The sequence below is a fragment of the Halichondria panicea genome, chromosome 14 (genome assembly GCF_963675165.1).
Source record: "Halichondria panicea chromosome 14, odHalPani1.1, whole genome shotgun sequence".
Taxonomy (NCBI): domain Eukaryota; kingdom Metazoa; phylum Porifera; class Demospongiae; order Suberitida; family Halichondriidae; genus Halichondria; species Halichondria panicea.
The window spans coordinates 63,882-86,716 of NC_087390.1; the positions used below are offsets into that span (position 1 = coordinate 63,882).

At 45.4% G+C, this 22,835-nt stretch overlaps 10 protein-coding genes across 12 annotated transcripts; 3 read left to right on the top strand and 7 right to left on the bottom strand.

The window, feature by feature from the left end:
- The first annotated feature begins 26 nt into the window (after nt 1–26).
- LOC135347217 (serine-enriched protein-like) lies at nt 27–3,903 on the top strand. Its single transcript, XM_064545074.1, has 3 exons — nt 27–184; nt 552–798; nt 2,588–3,903. The coding sequence occupies exons 1-3, from the start codon at nt 97–99 to the stop codon at nt 3,717–3,719; spliced, it is 1,467 nt and encodes a 488-aa protein (XP_064401144.1). The 5' UTR covers nt 27–96; the 3' UTR covers nt 3,720–3,903.
- On the bottom strand, nt 3,723–6,908 carry LOC135347213 (uncharacterized). Of its 2 annotated transcripts, none has more exons than XM_064545070.1 (9): nt 6,805–6,908; nt 6,720–6,756; nt 6,441–6,660; nt 6,183–6,376; nt 6,048–6,134; nt 5,876–5,999; nt 5,692–5,823; nt 5,481–5,648; nt 3,723–4,583 (listed from the first exon to the last, which is right to left on the bottom strand). In XM_064545070.1, the coding sequence occupies exons 1-9, from the start codon at nt 6,845–6,847 to the stop codon at nt 3,978–3,980; spliced, it is 1,611 nt and encodes a 536-aa protein (XP_064401140.1). In that variant the 5' UTR covers nt 6,848–6,908; the 3' UTR covers nt 3,723–3,977. The 2 variants fall into 2 exon arrangements, with proteins under 2 accessions (XP_064401140.1, XP_064401139.1); XM_064545069.1 differs by having other exon boundaries at nt 6,183–6,379.
- A 1-nt stretch (nt 6,909) lies between these two features.
- LOC135347207 (all-trans-retinol 13,14-reductase-like) lies at nt 6,910–11,358 on the bottom strand. Its single transcript, XM_064545063.1, has 7 exons — nt 11,175–11,358; nt 10,744–10,909; nt 10,055–10,580; nt 8,403–8,615; nt 8,011–8,285; nt 7,442–7,639; nt 6,910–7,348 (listed from the first exon to the last, which is right to left on the bottom strand). Exons 1-7 carry the CDS (start codon nt 11,312–11,314, stop codon nt 7,007–7,009), a joined length of 1,860 nt encoding a protein of 619 aa, XP_064401133.1. The 5' UTR covers nt 11,315–11,358; the 3' UTR covers nt 6,910–7,006.
- A 155-nt stretch (nt 11,359–11,513) lies between these two features.
- On the bottom strand, nt 11,514–12,818 carry LOC135347230 (uncharacterized). The gene is made up of 7 exons (XM_064545113.1): nt 12,663–12,818; nt 12,317–12,503; nt 12,148–12,246; nt 12,000–12,098; nt 11,792–11,941; nt 11,678–11,742; nt 11,514–11,628 (listed from the first exon to the last, which is right to left on the bottom strand). The coding sequence occupies exons 1-6, from the start codon at nt 12,674–12,676 to the stop codon at nt 11,686–11,688; spliced, it is 606 nt and encodes a 201-aa protein (XP_064401183.1). The 5' UTR covers nt 12,677–12,818; the 3' UTR covers nt 11,514–11,628; nt 11,678–11,685.
- Nucleotides 12,819–12,940: 122 nt separating this feature from the next.
- LOC135348128 (G8 domain-containing protein DDB_G0286311-like) lies at nt 12,941–13,390 on the bottom strand. The gene has a single exon (XM_064546304.1). It carries the CDS (start codon nt 13,388–13,390, stop codon nt 12,941–12,943), a length of 450 nt encoding a protein of 149 aa, XP_064402374.1.
- A 136-nt stretch (nt 13,391–13,526) lies between these two features.
- Nucleotides 13,527–14,399, top strand: LOC135347227 (uncharacterized). The gene has a single exon (XM_064545110.1). It carries the CDS (start codon nt 13,577–13,579, stop codon nt 14,318–14,320), a length of 744 nt encoding a protein of 247 aa, XP_064401180.1. The 5' UTR covers nt 13,527–13,576; the 3' UTR covers nt 14,321–14,399.
- On the bottom strand, nt 14,375–15,982 carry LOC135347237 (ORM1-like protein 1). Its single transcript, XM_064545120.1, has 3 exons — nt 15,140–15,982; nt 14,847–14,998; nt 14,375–14,660 (listed from the first exon to the last, which is right to left on the bottom strand). The coding sequence occupies exons 1-3, from the start codon at nt 15,305–15,307 to the stop codon at nt 14,525–14,527; spliced, it is 456 nt and encodes a 151-aa protein (XP_064401190.1). The 5' UTR covers nt 15,308–15,982; the 3' UTR covers nt 14,375–14,524.
- A 482-nt stretch (nt 15,983–16,464) lies between these two features.
- LOC135347210 (heat shock protein 60A-like) lies at nt 16,465–19,584 on the bottom strand. The gene is made up of 10 exons (XM_064545065.1): nt 19,434–19,584; nt 19,118–19,302; nt 18,814–19,001; nt 18,507–18,654; nt 18,268–18,457; nt 18,032–18,200; nt 17,580–17,925; nt 17,314–17,435; nt 17,048–17,262; nt 16,465–16,750 (listed from the first exon to the last, which is right to left on the bottom strand). Exons 2-10 carry the CDS (start codon nt 19,289–19,291, stop codon nt 16,569–16,571), a joined length of 1,734 nt encoding a protein of 577 aa, XP_064401135.1. The 5' UTR covers nt 19,292–19,302; nt 19,434–19,584; the 3' UTR covers nt 16,465–16,568.
- Nucleotides 19,573–20,430, top strand: LOC135347238 (10 kDa heat shock protein, mitochondrial-like). Of its 2 annotated transcripts, XM_064545122.1 has the most exons (5): nt 19,573–19,712; nt 19,763–19,828; nt 19,933–20,025; nt 20,077–20,166; nt 20,270–20,430. In XM_064545122.1, exons 1-5 carry the CDS (start codon nt 19,710–19,712, stop codon nt 20,318–20,320), a joined length of 303 nt encoding a protein of 100 aa, XP_064401192.1. In that variant the 5' UTR covers nt 19,573–19,709; the 3' UTR covers nt 20,321–20,430. The 2 variants fall into 2 exon arrangements, with proteins under 2 accessions (XP_064401192.1, XP_064401191.1); XM_064545121.1 differs by lacking the exon at nt 19,573–19,712 and having other exon boundaries at nt 19,757–19,828.
- LOC135347218 (probable citrate synthase, mitochondrial) lies at nt 20,363–22,672 on the bottom strand. The gene is made up of 8 exons (XM_064545076.1): nt 22,526–22,672; nt 22,439–22,471; nt 22,254–22,385; nt 21,994–22,191; nt 21,648–21,836; nt 21,098–21,526; nt 20,727–20,936; nt 20,363–20,646 (listed from the first exon to the last, which is right to left on the bottom strand). Exons 1-8 carry the CDS (start codon nt 22,568–22,570, stop codon nt 20,485–20,487), a joined length of 1,398 nt encoding a protein of 465 aa, XP_064401146.1. The 5' UTR covers nt 22,571–22,672; the 3' UTR covers nt 20,363–20,484.
- Between the last annotated feature and the right edge of the window lie 163 nt (nt 22,673–22,835).

The window sequence follows — 22,835 nt, forward strand, 5'->3', positions numbered from 1 at the left end:
CGCCCACACAACAATTCAAGGGAGTTAGGGGGCGTGTGCTTGTAGCAGCTCCACTGCAGTGCAGTACCGTAATAAAGAAGCAGCAGGCTAGCCGGCATGTCTTTAGAGAGGATACCGAGTAGTGAGAGCCTAGAGCTGGACAACATTCCCCTGGAGATGACCTCACGGAGCTCGAGTGAATCATGTGAGCTTGTGTGTGTGTTTAGAGTCCCTGGTGTGTGTACACTGACCTAGCCTTGTGTACATTCAATATGGACTGTGCACTGGGCTTCCTTAACTAGCTGAGGGGCTTCTGTTAGCTCATCCTCACTATATAACCAATGCCATTTAGAGCAGTCGGTAAAGTATAGTAAGAATAGCATTTCAAGCAAAGCTAAATAAATATCTATCTATCTATTAAAGTATGCAGTCCCAGTTATCAGTTAGCTCCCAGCTTAGCTACAGTGACTCAGAGCTGGACAATATTGACTTGTATGATGAGTCAGATCTATCACAGCATTCTCATTTCTTCCGTCACTCTACTCCTCTGTTGCTCATCACCCACCACACAGGTGGTAGCCCTCCCCCCTCTGCCAGGAGCGTGGGGGGTCATGTGGCCTTCACGGGGGGTCCTGATCGACTGGGTCTCCACTGTCTCTCCTCTGAGGGGAATGGATCACAGTATGTGAATAAGGACAGCCTTGCACATGACCTGGGGTTCCTGGCCACCATGCCTGAGCTGTGTGATGTGACCTTCCTAGTGGGTACTGACCAGGCACCAGTGTGTGCAGTCAAGGCAATTCTGGCTGCTAGATCTTGGTGAGTGTGTGTGTGTGTGTGTGTGTGTGTGTGTGTGTGTGTGTGTGTGTGTGTGTGCGTGTGCGTGTGTGTGTGACCACTCAACCGTGTAGGCCATGTGTGGGGGTGGGATGTGTGTGTGGGTGGCATGAGTGGTCAGCTCAGTACGCTTCATTAAACAGATATGGTTTCATGCTGAGATCGTATCTATTGCAGTTGTACAGCCTTGTTACCACATAAGCTCTGATCAAATGTACATACATACTGAAAATGGTATGTTGTTTTAGTAGATGGCCTTTGATGGCCTTTGATGAGGGGTAGGTTGCTTTTCCCTGTAGCTAATGGCCTTGTTAGTTAAAGTTCTTCTTGTCACTGATGATGGACACAGTCTGTTCATTAGTGTCTGTGTCTCATTACACACCAGTAGGTGCTAATGATTGAGCAATGGAAACTATGGCCTTTATTAATAAGTGTGAAAATGCTTCCTTAATATATGTTAGTGCTTCATTGCAAGCTCTAGGCCTAGGGTGTCTGTCAGCTTGTCCTTATACAGTGTGTGTGTGCATGTCAACACCCACAGTGTAGAACAACAATGTGAGATTAACTAGTACTTCAATATATACTGTAGTCTAATAGTTGTGTTGTTTGGTAGCATTGTGTCCTGTGTTTGTGTGTCCCCTGCAGCAAGTTTATTCATATCCTCAGGGCATGTGGTGTCACTGAATCCACTCTCCTCCAGACACTGCATAGTCTAATAGGCTGCCTGCTATAGACCCCATGGCAATAGGCTGCCTGCTGTAGACCCCATGGCAGTAGGCTGCCTGCTGTAGACCCCATGGCAGTAGGCTGCCTGCTGTAGACCCCATGGCAATAGGCTGCCTGCTGTAGACCCCATGGCAGTAGGCTGCCTGCTGTAGACCCCATGGCAGTAGGCTGCCTGCTGTAGACCCCATGGAAATAGGCTGCCTGCTGTAGACCCCATGGCAATAGGCTGCCTGCTGTAGACCCCATGGCAATAGGCTGCCTGCTGTAGACCCCATGGCAATAGGCTGCCTGCTGTAGACCCCATGGCAATAGGCTGCCTGCTGTAGACCCCATGGCAATAGGCTGCCTGCTGTAGACCCCATGGCAATAGGCTGCCTGCTGTAGACCCCATGGCAATAGGCTGCCTGCTGTAGACCCCATGGCAATAGGCTGCCTGCTGTAGACCCCATGGCAATAGGCTGCCTGCTGTAGACCCCATGGCAATAGGCTGCCTGCTATAGACCCCATGGCAATAGGCTGCCTGCTGTAGACCCCATGGCAATATAATTATGATCTACTGTATTTAACCATACTGTCAACTTTGGGACAATTCTCTCTGTATTATTCTGTCCATTAATCGGTGCTCCTAAAATTCAATTCCCCAGCCTCTGTTTGTATTGAGTGTTGATACTACCATCAGTTTGTTGAGGCTTCCCTCATGTGGTGTGGTGGTTAGGGCTAGTTCTAACAACATGGCTCTCATTCTGATAGACAGTGTGTATGTTTCTACACTGCACTGGCTGTTACAGCAGCACCTGTACATGTGTTACTGGCTGTTACAGCAGCACCTGTGTTACATGTGTTACATTCTGCAATAGCCCTCCACAGGAAATTACTACATTCCAGGAGCTGTGTGTGTCAGCCTCCTGTGTTGATTATTACTGACCCTGGAGCACCACTTCCTGAGTGGATGGTTGCCTTTGATATTGAGTTCATTTCCTGGGGATCTTTTTACTAACATACACACACCCACACACATCCACATACCTACCCACACACACTGTAGGGTTTTCCGGAAGATGCTGTACTCTGAACCCAATGGAGGCCAAAAGAAGAAGAAGAAAACGGTCAAATCATCGGATGGTTATATAGAAAAGTACGATTTCAAAGGTCATCCTACAGTGATTGTCAAGGACTTTGAACCCGAGGTATTTAAGCAGTTGGTGACGTACACGCACACTGGGGGTGTGGTCTTACAAGCCCGTACACTACTAGGATTGATGAATGCAGCGGATCATTATGGTCTCGAGGATCTGAAGCAAGCCTGCATACGCTTTATGGAGCAATGCATCACCGTGGATACCGTCTGCTCCCTATTGACATCCGCAGAGAAATATATTCAGTATAAGTCCACCAAGATACTTGTCCAGAAGATGCTCGAGTTTGTCGATGTGAATGCTGAGAGTATATTAGCCTTGGGGGCGTTCTCAACCCTGCCACAGCATGTTGTAAGGATAGTCCTGAGCAGAGAAGAACTTCAAGCTGTTGAAACTAAGAAGTTTGAAGCTGCTTATCGGTGGTGTCTGCATCACACTGATGCCAACTCTGACGTGGAAATGAAGACGGCCTTTGAACCTTTTGTCGATGTTATAAACTTTAGAATGATCCCAGCCACTAGCCTTATGAAGAACGTGAAGCCAGCCGGTATAGTGGACGATGCTATCATCCTCACAGCACTGGCCTTTCAAGCAGATCCTAAATCAGTGGATCACATCCGCCCACACTCTTCAGCCTCAGGGGGGCGTAACTTCAGACGTGTTCAATCATCAGGAAACCCCCTCAACAACATGGACTCTAGCGAGCTAGTTCGTACCAAGAGAGGTGGATCTGTACCCCCCACAGGGGGCGCTCTACAGTTACGTGGTGACAGCCATCCAATGAGATTACTGACAACACGCGATCGTATTGGATCTCAGAGCTCTTCCCAACTATCCACCCCGCCAATTAGTCCATGTATCGGTAGTTTCCATGGCAGCAGTACGCTCTCATCAGAGTCAAGCTTTGATGATTATTCCACTGGAGTTAGTCTATCCCAGCCAGTGTCCTTTGAACCCACCAGAACTACACAGCTTGGCTACAATCAACGTGTGCTAGACACTGTAGTCACCATGAGCAGCACAAACGCTGTAGAAGTATGATCATGTGTGTGTGTGTGTGTGTGTGTATCTGTTCAGTATATTCTTCCTAACCCACCACCTTGTGTTCACTACCATGCTGTCCATGCTGTATTTTATTATTATATGTTTTGTGGCAATTTCCTATACAACACTTACTTGTTCAACAGATATTATTTGTTCAAAGAATTATAAGTTTTCAAAACAATTTACAAACGAGAACTGTCAACATAAGGGAAAGATAAAAACAAAGAAAATAACATGAGTATAATAGTTGATAAATTATCGTGATTGTGTTCTTTCAGTTGAGCAGACGGTTGCTAGTAGTGATAGCGCTCTTGACCACGCCCCCTTCTTGCTCTGAGGGTCGTCCCACACTCCCACACAGTCACACCGCCCACACACCATCCGTTCAGCCTCACATCTTCCACTATACACATCCAAACTAGAGTCCACATTTCTCAGCACACACACAATGTATTGCATGAGCCCTTCAGCCAGAGCAGTGTACACAGCAGGCCTCCAATGACGGAGTAGACAAGTGTCAAACATCCAACCATTATCATCACACGGAGGAGGGTTGCCGTTGGTAACACTCTCTCGTAGTCTACGTACACAGGCAGCTTCAAACACACCGCCCCCGGGTAGCACACACCCGTCACTAAAGGCACACTTCACACGATGTAGACAATTGGAGAATTGCTGACTCAGCAGATCCACTGTAGACTCTGTGCTGCCGCATAGCATCACCGTGACAACAGCTGAGTGTGTGCACGTTATTCGACAAGAGTAGGTTTTGATTGGAAGTCTTCTACTGGTCCCCGTGTAGCGAGGCCACACCCATCCACCCTCCACCAACTCCGCCCACACACCTCGGCCAAAGTGAACCTGTGGAGTGGGCGGGGGAAGAGCAATTATTAAAACATCTTTGAACGGCCATAACTTTAGTTCTGTTGGTCCATTAATTTATGATTTTACCTTCTCTATTTTGTGTAAATACCATGGGCTATAGCTCACGGTATTTTTCCGAAAATAAGAAACTGAGCATACCATCTGAAAGAGCTCCTTCTAAGCTTTCAAAAATCATAAAATCGTCGAATTTGAACCATCAGAACTTTAATTAGAAAATGCTTGTAGTAATACTGCAATCTGATTGGTCACTGAGAGGTCCATTATTTCACTTATGGACCTGAGGTCTTCTAAGTAGGTCTATTATACTGATTATGCCTACAGGCAAGATGATGTCAAGATTAACTTGTATGGAACATGGCAACATCACACAGTTTATGTTGAAGTCATAGTAACGATGATACAGTGCATCATTAAAAATTAAATTTTTTTTAAGTTTTGCGTTCTGCAGTGCCGCTTTGCAGCTTTTATCTCTCTCTTGCAGCTACAATAGCTAGTGCTCTAGTGCAGAGCTAACTACTATGACAATAGCAACTTTTTATTTGCAATGCGTGATTCTCAAGAAACAGAAACTGCCTTCATCAATGTGAGTTTTTTTATGTAGACTAGCCAGAGCAAAGCTTTAACGTTGCTTGAGGCTTGTAGAAACTCTTGGTTTCAGAGTCTTCTTTGTGTTAATATAGCCTAGCTTGCTTAGTACTATTCTAAACCAGTTATAGGCCTCGTCAACGGTCACTATGGAGTTTTGAGACCCTCAGGCCCTTAGTAGCACCCTCGCTACGCTCGAGATGCTACAGCCTCGGGCCTTCAGGTCTCAAAACCCCATAGAGACCTTGGACTCAGTCTATAACTATTATTTATACTGGCAGTAATCACCTCCTTAGTGTATTGCAGATAACAAGTGGACACTGCCCCGGACATGTGAGATATGGCTTCCCTCTGTTCCTGCCGTACCCCCGTCAACACCACCACCCTCGTTGCTAGGCAGTGTTCCCATAGCAACGGTGACATCATACCTCCAACCACAACCAGTCCAACATTGTACTGTGATAAAATAATGATATGACATTTAATTACATCACAGTACCTTCTCCAATAGAGTAGCACATTGCATCAGCCAATCAGATGGAGTCTGATGCTTGTACAGTAGGTCATGTGATGTCTGTGTCCTGGATAGTCCAGGGTGCGTAGAGGTCGGAGTGCAATCACCATCAATGACCTTTAGTGAAGTAATTAATTACACACACTGTACACATATCACACACACTCACAGCCACACAAAGTTGTTGTGATGTTATTGTAGAGGTCATATCTGATTGGACGTCTACTAGCACACCCCGCACCACTCTGGATGAACTTTGACCCTTACCAACCACACAATGTGTAAGGACAGAGCTGCAATGACATCACATGACATCACCAGAGTACACAGAGTGCGTGTACCTTGAACCCAGACCACCCCCTGGTAATAACTCTATAGCATCAGCTACTAGCCTCATAGCCTCGTCCCTACCGTGAGCCAGACCAGCCCTGGAGGTTAATCATCCAATTAATATAGAATTATTATACAATAAATACCTTAATTGATTTTGACTTGTACTGGTGGGACGAGTGGAGGATAAATGACGACTAAATGTTTTTACCTTCCCTAGCCTCGGAAATGGATCATGTGATCTCCCAGTTTCCATAGCAACAGCACACGAGGTAAAGAGTGGATCACATGATCTGAGTCCCTCGTTATACAGTGCCAGCACCACAGGCAAAGGGACCCCCTGCTGTGTGTGTGTGGGGGGGTACAAGGTTATTGAGGGACCCCCTTTTGTTGGAGGTACTTGCCTCTTGTGTTAGTTTGACCACACCCCCTGCCCAGAGTCCACTTAGACACACCAACGTTGTCACTCCACACCCACACTCTTTCTGTTGTCCCTGGCAACTCTCGTACAGTATCTGATTGGTCGAATGGCCTCCCTCAGCTGACGTGAGTGCCTCCACCATATGCAGTGTATTCAGGAGCAGTCCATCATTACCTGAGCTCTCATCTATGTAGGCCTTGATGCTATAAGAGCAATAATGTATTGACCATGGCAGTACGCCCACACCACACCACACACGTACCTAGTGGAGGGTCCCAGTGAGCTCCTCACAGACTCACCTACACACACACACAGTCAGCAAACACCCACACCACACACCCACGTACCTAGTGCCTGGAGAGACAGACAGTTGTTGACCAACTCAGCCATTACTGATAATGCTCCTGGTAAAGATCATAATTTATTCTGTGTAAAATTAATTCCAAAACACACACATTATAAATTTTTTTCGCAAAACATATTTTGTACAACTACAAATAATACACAAAGGAGCAGTTTTATATATGAAACACAGTTTTATACAAAAAGTCATTCTTTCTTGTTCTTTGCTGCCTCCCTCTTGACGACCCTACTGAGTGAGGTAAGATCCCCAGTGAGGTTCCTCTTGAGGATAGTGGAGGCAGCCAACACGCCCCCGAATATTGCACCAATGAAGCCACACATAAACACATCCTGTCCTGTCAGATAGAGTCCTGGTACGCTCGTCTGGGGTCGAAGGTCACTCATGGCCTGGAGGGAGAAACGAGTTGTGTTGTGGTCCACACCGTACACTTCTCCGCGGGGGGTCCCCAGATAGTGTATATTGGAGAGGGGGGTCCCCACATCCATGTACACTTTACGCCCCTCCAGCTTAGGAAACAACTCCACCGCCTGTGTGTGTGTGTGGGTGTGAGTGTGAGTGTGTGTGGGTGGTGTGAGTGTGTGTGGTGTGAGTGTGTGGAGTGTATGGATGTAGGCACGAACCTGTTCCCACATCTGATTGGCCAGCGCTGTCTTGATGCCGATATATTCATCGCCACGACGCAGCACTCGCTCGTTCTCCCATTCCTGGAACCACTCGTACGGGGCAATGGTTACTATGGCAACTGTAGACTTTCCGGGGAAACGCTGACTATACGTTGGGTCTTTAGTTGATGGAAATGACAGGAACATGAGGGGGACCTACGCATGGTGGGGGGTATAATAACACAGGAACATGAGGCACCTACACATGGTGGGGGGTATAATAACACAGGAACATGAGGGGGACCTACGCATGGTGGGGGGTATAATAACACAGGAACATGAGGCACCTACGCATGGTGGGGGGTATAATAACACAGGAACATGAGGCACCTACGCATGGTGGGGGGTATAAATTTATTTGTTTTGCGCGTAAAAAACCTTAATTGTAAAAGAGCCAAATCAGCAGAAAATGTATTGCGTGTGTCCTACATGTATATACTGCAGAGATTTTTTGCTATTATTTATGTGATAAAATTCGCTATGTTTGATGCTCACAAAACATTATAGTAATCTCTATGGTAACTCACCTTGGCCGTGGCAATGTCCTCCAGTGGTGTGCTGACATACTCGGCAGTGATAGCGTTGAGGTCAGAGTCCCTGAACGCCCACACATGCCCTGCCCTCAACTCTAGTTCTTCAGGGCTACCATCCAGTCCTATGAATACTGACATGAGTCCCACACCGTGACGCACATGAGTCAGTGCGGACTCTAGTCCACTAGCAGGAGGGAGCAACTCCACAGTGTTGTAGAGGCCAGCATCAGAGATGATCAGAGGGGCCATGATATCATACACTGTGTGACCTACAGTCAAGTATTGGCAATCACATGATATAATTATATGCTCCACCAAAACAGTGGAGGCTCTGCACTCTTGATGCTACCTCTAGCAATATTACGCTCCGTCCAATCAGATCTCACCTTGTTTGACAGACACACCCACTGCTTTGCCTTCATCCATCAGTATCTGGTTGACCTTTGCCCTCACTAGGACCCGCCCACCAGCCGCCTCTATGGTGGGTATGATATTGAAGGCAATCTCGCTAGCTCCTCCTATCGGATAATAGCCTCCATAAGTGAAGTGGTTGGTCAGAGCTGCCTGCATTCCAAATGATGCATCCTTGGGGACAGTCCCTACAAGGAATGTGTTGTGATTAGGACAAACAGTTCAACTATCCCCCCCCTCCGTTTAATCAATAATTTGGGGAATCTTTCAGCTGCTATAACTTGAATTCTGTAGATTGAAAGTCAAAAATGTTATGTTTTTCTGAAAGCTTAGAAAAAGATCTTTAAAATATGATATCCTCAAAGTTGATATTTGAGAGATAAAAGTATTTGCCAATTTGCCAATACCTGGATGGATTGAAACACATCATTTGAATGGAATTTTTCTAAGCTTCATAAAATTTTAACATTGGATCAACTGTACTGAAGTTTATGGCTGTTGAAAGACACCCCCCCCCCCCCCCCCCCTCCATTTAATTAATGATTTTGGGAATCTTTCAGCTGCCATAACTTGAATTCTGTGGATCTGAAGTCAAAAATTTTAGGATTTTCTGAAAGCTTAGAAAAATACCTTTCAAATGATGTAATCAAAGCTCATATTTAAGAGATAAAAATATTTGCCAATTAAGCCGTACCATGGATTATAGCCCATGGTCCGAGGCCAAAAATGACAAATTAGGGCCCGGACGAAATTTTGGATTGAAACACACCATTTTAAAGGAATTTTTCTAAGCTTTCAGAAAATCCAAACATTTTTGACATTGGATCAACTGTACTCAAGTTATGGCTGTTGAAAGATGTTCAACTACACCCCCACCCCCTCCGTTTCATCAATCTCTTTCAGCTTCCATAACTTGAATTCTGTAGATCCAAAGTCAAAAATTTTAGGATTTTCTGAAAGCTTAGAAAAATACCTTTCAAATGGTGTCATTAAAGCTCATATTTGAGAGATAAAAATATTTGCCAATTAAGCCGTACCATGGATTATAGCCCATGGTCCGAGGCCAAAAATGACAAATTAGGGCCCGGACGAAATTTTGGATTGAAACACACCATTTTAAAGGAATTTTTCTAAGCTTTCAGAAAATCCAAACATTTTTGACATTGGATCAACTGTACTCAAGTTATGGCTGTTGAAAGATGTTCAACTACACCCCCACCCTCTCCGTTTCATCAATCTCTTTCAGCTGCCATAACTTGAATTCTGTGGATCCAAAGTCAAATATTTTAGGATTTTCTGAAAGCTTAGAAAAATACCTTTCAAATGGTGTAATCAAAGCTCATATTTGAGAGATAAAAATATTTGCCAATTAAGCCGTACCATGGATTATAGCCCATGGTCCGAGGCAGAAAAATAACAAAATAGGGCCCAGACGAAATTTTGAATTGAAACACACCATTTTAAAGGAATGTTTCTAAGCTTTCAGAAAATCCAAAAATAGTTGACATGGGATTAACGGTACTAAAGTTACAATCGTTCAAAGATGCTCATGTGACGCTAAGGTTAGCAGTATAAATATGTACTAGCCAACAATACATGACATTACTAGCTCGGTTGATTACCCTACCATAGTCTCCAAAGGAATATGCGAGCACTGCCTTCAGCTCAGTATCAGTGAATATATCGTCCAGTACTTGCGTGAGTGATGTTTGGTAGTAAGCCATGTCAGGATTGGTCCATGCCAACAAACCACTGGAGATCACAAGATTAGAACACCATCTTGGCAGCATCTTAAGCAACGCCATCGTGAGGGTGGAGCGGCGAAGACGCTTTAAAATGTCAAAGAATTTGCGAATAGCTTTGTCCTCTTGTGGAAATCTGTTGACCAGTGATTCTACTAACTTGCCACGCCCAGCTGGAATGGGGAATTCCCTTTGATTGGCTCCACCCATTCCAAAGACGACAGTGTCGTACACAGAATCACATTCCTGCCATTCTACTCCAGAATCACAGAGCTGATCAACTAGTACTCTGCACAGTGTTCCCTCGGCCATCTCACCAACATAGTGGATGCCAACATCAAACTCGAAGCCTTTATCAATAAAAGTATGACAGCAACCACCGGCCTGATCATGCTGCTCCAACACTAGTACCTGTGTGTGTGTGTGTGTGTGTGTGTGTGTGTGTGTGTGCGTGTGTGTGTGCGTGCGTGTGTGTGTGTGCGTGTGTGTGTGTGTGTGGTTGAAAATGAATAAATGAAATCACTTCAAGAGAACCTACTGCAACCTGCTACAAGTAGAGATGTTGGTTGGGTACCTTCTTGCCAGCCTTGGCTAGTATGGCGGCCACTGAGAGTCCTCCAATGCCAGAGCCTATCACGATGGCATCCAGGGAAGCAGGTACACTGTCCAGGGAGAAACTCATTTTGATGACCTTATCTCTCTTCTTTTGGTCCAGCTCAATGGGGAGACCCTTCCTGCCCCTGTTATTAGTGCGGGGGACAGTCAGACAAGTCAATTATGCCGGTCATGAATAATTAAGAAGCATTTATACAAGCGTTCCAATCACATCGTCATAATTTATTATATTAAACTAGTGCAACGAGATATATATTTTGCGTCGTATTTAAATACACGGACTACAGAGTATGTGCCCGGTATACAGCTAGTAGGTTGTACATAGGATTGACAGTGTGTTTTCAATATATCTATGCATGGTGACACAGTCACAGTGAGTCCCTCCCTTACCTTGCATAGCTCTTGAATGGGTTTGCTGGAGAGGTGGTGTCGGTGGAGGCGAGGACCCAGAACTGGGCACGCAGGTAACGGTAGATAAGGTACAAGAGAAGTGGAGCAGCCAACAAAACAACCCAAACCAATGGAGACATCTTGGAAGCTTTGGCTTGCAGCTAGAGGGGGCGTGGCTGGAACTCCACAAACAGTGACGTCACCACAAATTGAACTGGTGCTGCTTCGAGGTGTGCCCTATGTTAAAAATATTCAAGTTTCTTGTAAATAGATAGCCTCGATTCCAGGCCGCTCTTAGGCCTTGTGAAGGAGGCTAGTTAATAGACTGCTCTATAATAATAAATTATTATTATATTGATCACATTAGAACACAACAAACCAACAGAAAAGAGAATTTTTCAGTTCAGTAAATTAATATTTGCAAAACAAATGGAACACTCGATTCATCAATCAACTGCAGAGAAGAGTCATTATTAACACAAACATGATTATTCCCCACACACCATCAGGGTCAGGACTCCAGGTCAGGGATGTCCTGGTCATCACTGTCACTGTCACTCTCAAGCTCCTGTAGGCAGTATTACAGCAGTGTTATCATGACAATCATGGTAACTTACATCCACATTTCCCAGGTCTGGTCCTCCTGGTCCTCCCATTCCACCTAGTCCACTGAGTCCACCCATACCTCCCATGCCGCCCATTCCAGGCATGCCTCCCATACCTCCCATACCTCCCATGCCGCCCATTCCTCCCATCTGTTGCATCAACTGCAAGGGAGAGCCATCACACGGTACCATAACCTCAATGTGTGTGTGTTGTGTGTACTTTGCTCAGGTCGTTATTTTCACCAGCAGGTTCTTCTGGTTCAGAGCCACTCTCGTCCTCATCCTTCCATCTACCAAAGTCTGTTTGAATGTACAAAGGCTGGAGGAGGGAGGGGGTCAAAATATTAAGTATAAGTTACAATAGCTACCTTGGTTTTGGCAGCAATTAGTCGCGGCCAGTACGGCCCACTCTCTTTCTTCTTAATGACCAGGAATAGTCCCCTACCACTCTTCTTCTGTTTGGACTCCTACAGTGTGTGGGAGGGGGGTAGGGGTGTACATTTCAACACTTTTATGTGGGTGGTTGGGTGAACTCACTTCAGGATCAACTTCTCCAAACAGCTCCAACTCCACACAGTACTGTTTGCCCTCAGAGCCACCATCACCTGAGAATTTCAGCACTTTTTCATCCAGGGTGTATTTTTCATTTCTGATGTCCGTCAGTTCGATTGTTAGGAGGACGGTATCAGCTCTTTGTGCCCATTTGATGGTGGGATGAAGAGTACTGCAGAGGGAAGACACATACGTGCAGTCAACCAGACCACATGGTCGCTTCTAATAGGAGCGCACCTTCAACATGCAAACTGAACACACGCTACACATATTGGCCAGTGTTGACTGACAATGAGAAACATATACTCGTCTTGTAGCATGCAAAGCTCACCTATTTTGACTCATGTTAGCAGCTCCTTTGTCCAAAATATAATACAGAAACACTTTCTAAAATACAAGCTCAGCAACTTTGTATTTCCCAAATTTTTCCTAACTTAATAAGAATTAAAGTTCAGTTTCAATGCAAACTAATGATTTTTAAATCTGGACAAAATGCACAATAATGATGACAAATGATGACTTTCTAGTGATTGACACGTTAATACTATAGCATGATAATTTGATAATTTGACTGATTGAGGATCTGATAAATTGTTTAGTTCTATAGCTTTATAGGTCGTCGTGAAGTGATTCGTACGGTCTGTGCCCCTTAATGCGACTGAATCTCCTGTAAAGGTAGAAGCCAAGAGGCAGTGCTGCCAGTATAGTGATGGCTAACAGGAACATGGTGAGCCCCACACCTAAGGCCACTCGAGCGTGAATACTGGCCGAAGGGTCAGTGGAGGGTGTGGGTGTGGAGGGTGTGACTGGTGTGGAGCTGGGGGTGGAGGATGGGACCAGTGTGAACGGTGAAAGCGTGGGTATGGTAGACGAGAAACTTGTGGGCGTTAGAGAGAGACTGGGAATTGATGAAGCAGTCATATTGGGTCCAAAAACAGTTATGTTCATAGCTGGCGTAGACATGACCATTGTGGTAGTGTCTACAGTCTTGACAGGTGTCAGAGAGGCAGAGAGGACCAAAGCTAGAGACAAACTTTTGAGAAACATTGCTCCTTTCATTCTCTGTCTTGTTTTAGTTAACATTGAATGTGATATCTGTTCAGCAAGGGAATTCCCCAGAGAGGTACCAAGAGATCACTATAGGGATTTCCCAGTGACGTCATTAGACCAACAAGAGGGGTGTGACCCACTCCTCCATATTGTTGATGCCACGCCCCTTTCTATAAAGAAAGCTAAGAGACTGACATGATGATGATGAAGTTGTTGTTGACTAGCGCAGTGATCCTAGTGCTGACAGTGGCCAGTATCCATGGAGACCCACCAGCAGAGGTTGCTACCCTAACAGTCAGTTCTTCTGTTACATTTAATTCCACTGAGACCAGCACCAGCACCAGCTCCAGCACCAGTGCTAGTCCTAGTGCTAGTGGTACACCCACCCATGTCCCTATATCCACCACTAGTGTTACAGCCACCCCTCTACCGTTAGTATCAAGCAGTAGTGTGAATGCAACTACAGCCACGAAACAACTCAATGCTACCTCTTCTATCCTGGCTAATGCTACTACCTCCATCCTGGCTAATGCTACTACCTCCATCCTGGCTAATGCTACTACCTCACTGCTGATGAGTACTACTCCCTCACCTGTCAACACTACGAATATGTCCAGGACCTTCATCCCTCATACGAATACTCCTACAATCTCTCTCAATGTCTCATCCCCACCCACGCACACCTCCTCACAGTATCACGCCCCCACAACATCCACCCACTCATCTGGACCCATCACTCCCACTCCATGTGCCAACGTTGGTAAAGAGTGCACCACATCCCTGGCCATTGCAGTGGGTGTGTCTATACCTGGTACTGCTATAGTCACATTCTTCATCACCAGTCTTGCATGCCTCTGTTGTCAGAAAGTCAAGAAGAAGAGATCATATATCAGACTAGCTCCTACCGTGTACTTTGATGATGACGAAGACCAAGATTAACTATAATAATAATTGAACTAGCTGGAACACATTACTTGTACTTTAAGCTGCAAATTGATAATAGTTATTTTTTATTGAAGATTGCAATAATAAAGTGAGTGCAACGGGATACAGGTGGTGATGTAAACACAGCAGCTATATAAATAATTATACAGTTCATAATTAAATACACACAGTTTGGCAGTAGCTGATAATAATTATGAGTCAGTACTTGTTAATGCCAAACAATCTGAACTTGTGCAGTAGAGGCAGCTTGGGAATAACCCCGATCATGAGTACAGTCATGTTGACGATGGTATGAGGGGTGTTCCCAGCAGTGAACACACTAGCCAGAGTAAACCTGTGTATACAGATAATCAGTGAAGGGTACACTGATGACTCAGCTATAAATCACTAATCTAAACACACATAATTGTTGTTGCAACACCAAAGAGCTACTGTACTGAACATATTTGCTTTGAAATAGGACATTTCTAACACAAGTTATGGCCTCTTAAACTTAGCTACGAGATGAATTGTGTCTTACAGGACAACAGGTACAGAGGTCAGGAAGATCCTAGTGGAAGTGAGTTGGTCTCCATCATCAATCTGCTCCCAGTTGGTGAGACGTCGTGAGTCACTCTGGTCCCCCGTGGCATAGGGAGTGCCCTTCAGATAATGGAACATGATGTACATAACCTGAGTCGAGGGAAGGGGGTCAATTAGGGGGCGTGGCATACTAACAAGTGTCTACCACACACTCCATGTATATACGGGGGAGTGGCATATAATACCTCTATAACCCCCCCACACACACATCACACACACTCACACACTCACCACATTGTGTATGACATGTGTTAGGGTCCAGGCCATGGCAGTAGTGAGAAATGGCATACTCAGAATGGAGTAGTGAAGTATAGCCACTCCTGTGATGTAGCCCGCCCACATGCCCTTACTGTTGAGCCAGTACTGGTTAGGGTTGATTGACCCAGTCACTAAATGCATCACTTCTTTTCTTCTTGGAAGAGATACGTATTACTTTGAAACAATGTTTATTTTAGTTGCTAACTTAACTTACCATAAAAATGTTTTCTCCAATAACCCTTTCCTTGCCATTCGTGAAATCTGGAACAGGAGCGTCTTTAGGTCGATCAATTAGTGTGGATCCGGCCTCACCACGCCTCCATGTCATTCTATTAGTCTAGATCCGGCTAGCAATTCTAGCTGGGACTCCCAGTTCTAGCTCCTTTTGTTTAGCGTGTCAGAGACTGGGAGAAGATGATTGGCACTCCCTGGCTCCTTTGGATGTACAGCTGTCCAGATCCCTAGAACATACCCTCCATTCTGACGAGTTATCAGTGCATAGGGTGCTTACTAGATTCTTGCCAGCCAGTACAGTTCAAGCTACACACAGCACCGCTCAACTATTCTCTACCCCATTATCTAGCTAAATCTGGTCCAACTAGACAGCAGACACAGCTAGTTAATTCAGTAAAGCCAGGGGTAGCCCTACTTCTACGGTTGTTCAGTACCCACGGTAACAATTCCTCTGGGCTGGGCTAACTAGTTGAGCCACGCCTCCCAATTCTCAAGGCTAGGTACATGTCTCTGTCTAGCTGCTTCTTCAGCTTCTTGCTCAGTTTTGTGGCTTAGAGAAAGGCCAGCTACTCAGGGGGAAGAGTCCAGATGAAAGTCTGGCAGCCAGGTGACGTCCAAACGGTCAGTTATTCTTTCCACCAACTTTTTAATCTAGTCTAGTCCTGCTTGCACTGCTACTACTACTGCTGCCTACTGCTGCTACTCTTCCTAGCTAGTCAAAGGTTTCTTTTTTTTTTTTTTTTTTTTTTATAACTACATATGCACAAAGAGACATCAAAGCTTACATCAAAGGACACAGATTTTTAGCCTACTTGACTGATAAGGCGGTTACCTAGACTACAGTTTGTTTGTCAGGGAGGAGCTCACATACAACTTCATCTAATTCATCATAACGATTCCTTACCCATTGTTGTAATTTCTACAACAGATTGCCAAGGAAAGAGATAAACCGAGTTTGATTGAAATAATTATGTGCTCGAACAAAGGCCGCACAAAGCTAGCTTGTTTCTATTACAAGCCGAGGGCTATCTGTTACCAATTATTAATTTCATTTTTATCAGGAAGCGTATAAATCAAATAAATACGGGACACATCTTTGGAACACACAAAAAGAACAAAAATAAATTCACTAATAGCAGGATTGAATTGGACTAGTTTAGTTTCATTATCACATTCCCATTCCGCCCATTCCACCCATTCCGCCCATGCCGCCTCCCATTCCACCTCCAGGAGCAGCTGCTTCCTCTTTAGGCATGTCAGTGACAACCACTTCAGCTGTAGTGAGGAGAGAGGCTACTCCAGCAGCGTCTTGGAGGGCAGAGCGGACCACCTTAGTGGGGTCAATGATACCTGCACACACAGAGGGGCAACCATTGTGATCATAATTATACCACCACATAAATCATACCTAATAAAAAACTAAAATGCAACTTATCACAGAATTTGCATCTAGAAAGGCCACCCACAACACACACACACCCACACACACAACACACTACACACACTCACACCCACACACACAACACATGCACACACACACTCACACCCACAACACACTCACCCACACACACACACTCACACCCACAACACACCACACACACACACTCACACCCACAACACACTCACACACGACACACCACAGCTCACCCTGTTCCATCATGTCCACATAGATTCCCTTGAGAGCATCGTAACCAAAGCTAACACTGGGAGAGCTCATGATCTTCTCTATGACGGGGGCGGGGTCAGCGCCAGTATTCTTGACAATGGTACTGCATGGCGTGCGGAGGGTCTTGCGTATGATCTCCACACCAACCTGCTGATCAGATGTTTCCATCTTCAGCTCCTCTATCGCCTTCAGACATCTAAACAGTATTACTTGTATTTCCTGATATCATATGTCATGTGATAGTCACCTGAGCAATGCCACGCCTCCTCCTGGTACAATACCCTCCTCCACGGCAGCTCTGGTGGCGTTGAGAGCATCAGTGACACGATCCTTCTTCTCACTCACTTCCACATCACTAGAGCCACCAATCTACAGCCAGCAAGACAGCGATGTGGACACACATGCTACACAGCTAGTATTCCTTTTAGGCCTACAAAATTTGCTAGCATAGGAACTAGCAAATTACTAGCAAAATGGGCTCTCAAATGTAGCAAAATGCACTGGACCTGTCACCTTAAGCACCGCCACTCCATCTGATAACTTGGCCAATCGTTCCTCCAACTTCTCTCTCTCATAATCTGATGTAGTGTTGGTTATCTCATCTTTGATCTGCTCAATACGCTCTGAGATGGACTTCTCGTCCCCTTTTCCCTTGAGGATCAACGTGTCGTCCTTTGTTATCAAGACCTCTGCGGCCTCTCCCATATTACTCAATACAGCATCCTCCAGTTTGACCTCAATAGCATCGTCCCCAAACACTATACCTCCCGTAGCAGCTGCCATATCGTGAAGCTGGTTCTTGCGATTGTCCCCAAACCCTGGAGCCTTCACTGCAGCAACTTGGAGGCCAACCTTAAGCCTGTAATAGAATAGCAGTACAGTGATGCAATAGATGGGTAGGTAACGGCTAATAATTCGCAACACATACGACGAAGGTAGGCACATTCATAGCTGCTGCTATATACCTGTTAATAACGAGAGTGGTGAGAGCTTCACCGTCCACATCCTCGGCAATAATGAGGAGAGGTCTCCTCTGAGCATTAGCCATCTCCAGCACTGGCAGTATGGACTGCATGCTAGACACCTTCTTCTCACAGAACAAAATCAGGGCATTCTCAAACTCAACCTTGCTACCTGAAAAAAATTTGTAATTATTTAAAATTGATGAATTAAATGTATTTTTTATTGCAATCATTTATACCTTTGGGAGAGTTGATGAAGTATGGAGATATAAACCCTCTGTCAAACTTCATTCCCTCAATGAGTTCCAGCTCATCAACGAGTGTCTTGCCATCCTTGACAGTGATGACTCCATTTTTGCCAACCTTCTTCATGGCCGTGGAGATGAGGTTGCCGATATCACGATCACCATTGGCTGATATGGTAGCCACCTGAACAAAGGCCACTCAGTAACAAGGGTACATAGTTATTACCATCTACCTGTGCAATCTCCTCTGGTGTGGTGACAGGCTTGGACATATTCCTGAGAGCTTCTATTACAGCAGTTGTGGCCGCCATTACTCCAGTCCTAACCTCGTGTGGGTTGCAACCTTTAGACGTCATCTCAAAACCTTCACGAGCAATTGACCTGGGGACATGAATTCAACACTTGTGTATGTGATGCCACCACATCTAGTAACACAACAATAGACTATCTGTAAGAACAAAGGTTTTCAATAGTTCCCTCTGTAACCACAGTGTCTTCCTGTGTCCACACAGCTCATGATAAGCCCCATCACTCACTCACCTGGCTAGGACAGTAGCCGTGGTGGTGCCATCTCCAGCTTCATCGTTTGTATTGCTGGCCACATCTTGAACCAGCTTAGCTCCAATATTCTGATATTTATCCTCTAGTTCAATCCCCTTGGCAACCGTGACACCATCTTTAGTGATCTTAGGACTGCCCCATGATTTCTCAAGGATCACATTGCGACCCTATAAAAGCATTATTGTTAATTACTCTGGCCAATTAGGTATTTAATAAGATGCTTGGATATAATGAAATTAATCGCCAGTATATATATATATATATATATATACTGAACCCCTACCTTGGGTCCCATGGTGACGGCTACAGCATCGGCGAGGATATCCACACCCTTGAGCATGGCAATGCGTGCCTCCGCTCCAAACCTGATATCCTTGGCATAATGCCTGGCTCCAGTGACTGGTCTCAGGGAGATGAGTCTCCTCATATGGCTACCAGCTCTCACTGCTCTCAACATGATGACTAGTACTGAGGGAGGGAGGTGCTACATAATACCATAGATCTATGAGTATACTGCACATGCAGACTAGTCAGGACACACCATAAGCAGGGCAGAGTATCGTGTGTGGTGTGTAGGAGACATTGCCATGCAAACTGACCTGATAATTGCAGAGAAAGGTTGCTTCAAGATCAAGACTTCTTTAATGCACTCCACGTGGATCTGATGCAAGAGGACATGCGCAAAAACACGTGGAGTGGGGCTTCTAGAAGTCTTCCTTCTTTCCTTTTGTTCCTCCAATTCATTTTACAACACCCAAGTCTATCCACTGCGCATGCGCTAAGTCCTCCACCACGTGTACCTGGGAAGCCATTCAAGTCAATAAAGACATCTCTGACAAGTATTTTCATCTCTCATCACACTCAGTTCATTGATTATGGTGAGTATTGCTCTGTGTAGTGCACGCTGTACTCCCCCCCTCACATGCAGGCCGCGTTCAGAGCATTCAGACCACTGATGGACCGTGTTCTAGTGCAGAGAGTGGCTGCAGAGACAGTGAGTCACACTAGTGTGTTAGTAAGCACAACCTTGTAGTAGGCTGTAATATTATGTCCTGAGTATATGCACTACAACACTTGTTCTGTGATGGCTATATACAGAAAACCAAGAGCGGGTTGTTCATACCTGAGAAGGCACAGGACAAGGTCAACGTGGCCACCGTGATAGCAATAGGTCCGGGGAGGATTGCAGAGGTACTCACTGTTGCAATGTCTCAATGGCCACTCTTATCCCCCTCCCTCTAGGATGGTGGCGAGCGCCCTGTGGTAGTCAAGGTGGGGGAGAAGGTCCTAGTACCAGAGTATGGGGGGACAAAGGTCAACTTTGAAGATACGGTACGAGTTTATATAGTAATCATTTGATTGCTTAGAGTATACGTTAATTGGTAGCATGTGTGTGTTCAACCATATCATCACTGTTATCATCTCCTCTCTGTAGGATTATATGCTGTTCAGAGATGGAGATATTCTGGGTGTCATGGACAGTTAGCTCATCAACACTAACTGTTTATCTGACTCCAATTTTCATTGATTTGATTGATTTTAATTGATATTTTCTCACTAAAAATCATTTGTCAATATTAATAATTATACGTTGAAGTACTTCTACACTGTTAGCCTACTATCTAAGTACTAGCTAATATATCCAAGTGTTCATTTGCTGGCCATCTTGATGAGAGCCTCGGTGGTGAAGCTCTTAGGCCTCTCTATTGGTAGTCCCAGTGCACGGTCCCACACCAGGGAGCTGAGTACACCCAGAGCACGAGACACACCAAACAACACAGTGTAGTAGCTCATCTCAGTCATACCGTAATACTGTAGAGAGGGAGGACAAATACTCACAACAAGTAATTAAAGCTAAGAAAAACAAATTTTGTAGTGTATTAATAAAGTACCTGTAGCAGTACTCCGCTGTGAGCGTCTACATTCGGCCATGGGTTCTTAGTCTTGCCATGCTCTGTAAGGACATCAGGGGCTACCTCAAATAGTTGACTGACTAGATGGAACATTGGGTCGTCGGGAAGATGCTTCTGAGCAAACTCTCTCTGACACATGTAGCGTGGGTCTGTCTTACGCAGTACAGCATGGCCAAACCCAGGCACAACCTGTACACATCACACACACACAATACAATACAATCAAAGCAGCCACACACACACACACACACACTGTACAGAACACGTAATCACATTCACACATGAGAAAGCATACACTGTAAGAAAACAATAGCTACACTAGTCCATTGACCAGTGGTCTACTCACTCACCTGACCACTATTGAGAGTGCTCCACAGGAACTCTCTCAGCTGATCCTTAGTGACATTCGATCCTACTTGCTCAAATACATTAGTCAACCAGACCAGCACTTCCTGATTAGCCAGCCCATGCAGGGGTCCAGCCAGGCCATTCATACCAGCAGAGAATGACAGATAAGGGTCAGAGAGTGCAGAGCCCACGAGATGACACGTGTGAGCGCTCACGTTCCCACCCTCATGGTCAGCATGGATGGTCAGGTAGAGACGCATCAATTCAGTGAACATGTTATTATCATAGCCAAGCATAGAGGTGAAGTTGGCAGACCAATCCTTGTTAGGGTCGATGGCTCCAACCTTGCCATCACGATATACATTGCAATAGATGGCAGATGCCAGTGTGGGCAGCTTGGCTATGAGGTCCATAGCATCTTCATATGTAGACTGTGTGTGGGGGGGGGGGGTATGACATCACAGTTTAGTGTACAGGGAAGCAAAATAAGCAATTCTAAGAGAGAGTAGGGTGGTCCATGTGTGTACTGAGTTTCTGCATGCTCTAACTGACCTCCCAGTACTTTGTCTTGTGTGTACCGTCAGCGTAGGCCTTGGCAAACTTGCTCTCAGAGTGCATCGCTGTAACGGCAGCACTGAACTGGGCCATGGGGTGGAGGGAAGTTGGGAAGTTGTTGACCATCTGAACCACATGTTGAGGGAGGTCAGCGCGACTGGCCCAATCCCTGGAGATGGCCCTCACCTAAACACAGGGGAGGACAATAAGAGCAGAGATATTATACTATAGTAACGCAGTGCCCGTATAATATAGACATCAACACATGTGTATTATTGGCTTGGTATGCAATTACTGTTCTTATAGGTATTTGACAATAATTAAGCTATTCACATGTACATACCTCATCCTTGGTTGGTATATTTCCTGTGAGGAGGAGATAGAAGAGACCCTCTGGTAGAGGCTCTGCTCCACCATCAGCCTTGGGCAAGAGCTCCTGACACTCAGGGATACTGTAGCCACGGAACCTGATCCCCTCCTCTGGGTCCAATAGAGACGTCTCTGTGACTAGGCCGCGAATACCACGCATGCCTCCGTACATCTGGAGGTAGGAAAGAGAGACAAGAGGATCAGTATTGCTATACACAGTGTTGTACTACTCACCATATCAACAGTGACATCTCCTACAACAAAGTCGCCGTGTTTAGCTCGAAACTCTTTTACTTGTTTTTGTTTCTCAGGAACAAGGTCGGCCATGATGTCCTTTAGTCCGCAGTCTGTTGTCTCGTACCTAGCCTGGGGGCGGGGTGGTATACACTACATGTGTATAATCACAAGGTGTTACTTACAGAGGTTAGATTGGGGGTCCATCTTGTGTTGCCCTGTGTTAGGCAGGGGATGAGTTGGGACACACACACACACAGAGGAGGGCATACCTTAGAGAGTGGTCGGAGCAGTCGGAGAGCTGAGCGGACGGCCATTGCTAAAGAGAGAGCTAGAGATCGAGAGAGTCGGCCCTAGTCTTTATATAATGAAGGTGACCTTTGACACAGGTTGGTGCTCTCTAATTGGAAATTCAGTAAAAAAAATATTAATAGGATCAACACAATTACAAGTACAAGTATCTTCACTATCCCCTCGTCCTTGTTAGGAGGTTAGTCTGTACTAGTCATGAGTGTATTAAAGTGTCCTCCTAATGTGTGTGTAAGCAGCTGTATATATATCAATAGTGTTTTATATCAGCCT

Bases quoted from the DNA above. Each gene is read 5' to 3' on its own strand.
- LOC135347207 (XM_064545063.1), bottom strand. From the start codon at position 11,314: ATGTCTCCATTGGTTTGGGTTGTTTTGTTGGCTGCTCCACTTCTCTTG. The intron at 10,910-11,174 runs GTAAGGGAGGGA...CACTAATAACAG, and splicing joins CCATTCAAGAGCTATGCAAG to GGGCAGGAAGGGTCTCCCCA. The intron at 10,581-10,743 runs GTACCCAACCAA...ACACACACACAG, and splicing joins TAGCCAAGGCTGGCAAGAAG to GTACTAGTGTTGGAGCAGCA.
- LOC135347213 (XM_064545069.1), bottom strand. From the start codon at position 6,847: ATGGCTGAGTTGGTCAACAACTGTCTGTCTCTCCAGGCACTAG. The intron at 6,661-6,719 runs GTACGTGTGTGG...TTGCTCTTATAG, and splicing joins TCACTGGGACCCTCCACTAG to CATCAAGGCCTACATAGATG. The intron at 5,649-5,691 runs GTACTGTGATGT...ATTTTATCACAG, and splicing joins GTGCTACTCTATTGGAGAAG to TACAATGTTGGACTGGTTGT.
- LOC135347230 (XM_064545113.1), bottom strand. The intron at 12,247-12,316 runs GTGAGTTCACCC...CACACACTGTAG, and splicing joins TTGGAGAAGTTGATCCTGAA to GAGTCCAAACAGAAGAAGAG. The intron at 11,942-11,999 runs GTACACACAACA...TCTCCCTTGCAG, and splicing joins AAAATAACGACCTGAGCAAA to TTGATGCAACAGATGGGAGG.
- LOC135347210 (XM_064545065.1), bottom strand. From the start codon at position 19,291: ATGTTGAGAGCAGTGAGAGCTGGTAGCCATATGAGGAGACTCATCTCC. The intron at 18,655-18,813 runs GTGAGTGAGTGA...TCATGTCCCCAG, and splicing joins ACGGCTACTGTCCTAGCCAG to GTCAATTGCTCGTGAAGGTT. The intron at 17,263-17,313 runs GTGACTATCACA...AATACTGTTTAG, and splicing joins GGAGGCGTGGCATTGCTCAG to ATGTCTGAAGGCGATAGAGG.
- LOC135348128 (XM_064546304.1), bottom strand. From the start codon at position 13,390: ATGAAAGGAGCAATGTTTCTCAAAAGTTTGTCTCTAGCTTTGGTCCTC.
- LOC135347238 (XM_064545121.1), top strand. From the start codon at position 19,757: ATGCAGGCCGCGTTCAGAGCATTCAGACCACTGATGGACCGTGTTCTA. The intron at 19,829-19,932 runs GTGAGTCACACT...GGCTATATACAG, and splicing joins AGAGAGTGGCTGCAGAGACA to AAAACCAAGAGCGGGTTGTT. The intron at 20,167-20,269 runs GTACGAGTTTAT...TCCTCTCTGTAG, and splicing joins AGGTCAACTTTGAAGATACG to GATTATATGCTGTTCAGAGA.
- LOC135347217 (XM_064545074.1), top strand. From the start codon at position 97: ATGTCTTTAGAGAGGATACCGAGTAGTGAGAGCCTAGAGCTGGACAAC. The intron at 185-551 runs GTGAGCTTGTGT...CCCACCACACAG, and splicing joins ACGGAGCTCGAGTGAATCAT to GTGGTAGCCCTCCCCCCTCT. The intron at 799-2,587 runs GTGAGTGTGTGT...CACACACTGTAG, and splicing joins ATTCTGGCTGCTAGATCTTG to GGTTTTCCGGAAGATGCTGT.
- LOC135347218 (XM_064545076.1), bottom strand. From the start codon at position 22,570: ATGGCCGTCCGCTCAGCTCTCCGACTGCTCCGACCACTCTCTAAG. The intron at 22,386-22,438 runs GTAAGTAACACC...CCCCGCCCCCAG, and splicing joins GGACCCCCAATCTAACCTCT to GCTAGGTACGAGACAACAGA. The intron at 20,647-20,726 runs GTACTTTATTAA...CCCTCTCTACAG, and splicing joins ACAGCGGAGTACTGCTACAG to TATTACGGTATGACTGAGAT.
- LOC135347237 (XM_064545120.1), bottom strand. From the start codon at position 15,307: ATGCATTTAGTGACTGGGTCAATCAACCCTAACCAGTACTGGCTCAAC. The intron at 14,999-15,139 runs GTGAGTGTGTGA...CCCTCGACTCAG, and splicing joins CACATGTCATACACAATGTG to GTTATGTACATCATGTTCCA. The intron at 14,661-14,846 runs GTAAGACACAAT...CTGTATACACAG, and splicing joins ACCTCTGTACCTGTTGTCCT to GTTTACTCTGGCTAGTGTGT.
- LOC135347227 (XM_064545110.1), top strand. From the start codon at position 13,577: ATGATGATGATGAAGTTGTTGTTGACTAGCGCAGTGATCCTAGTGCTG.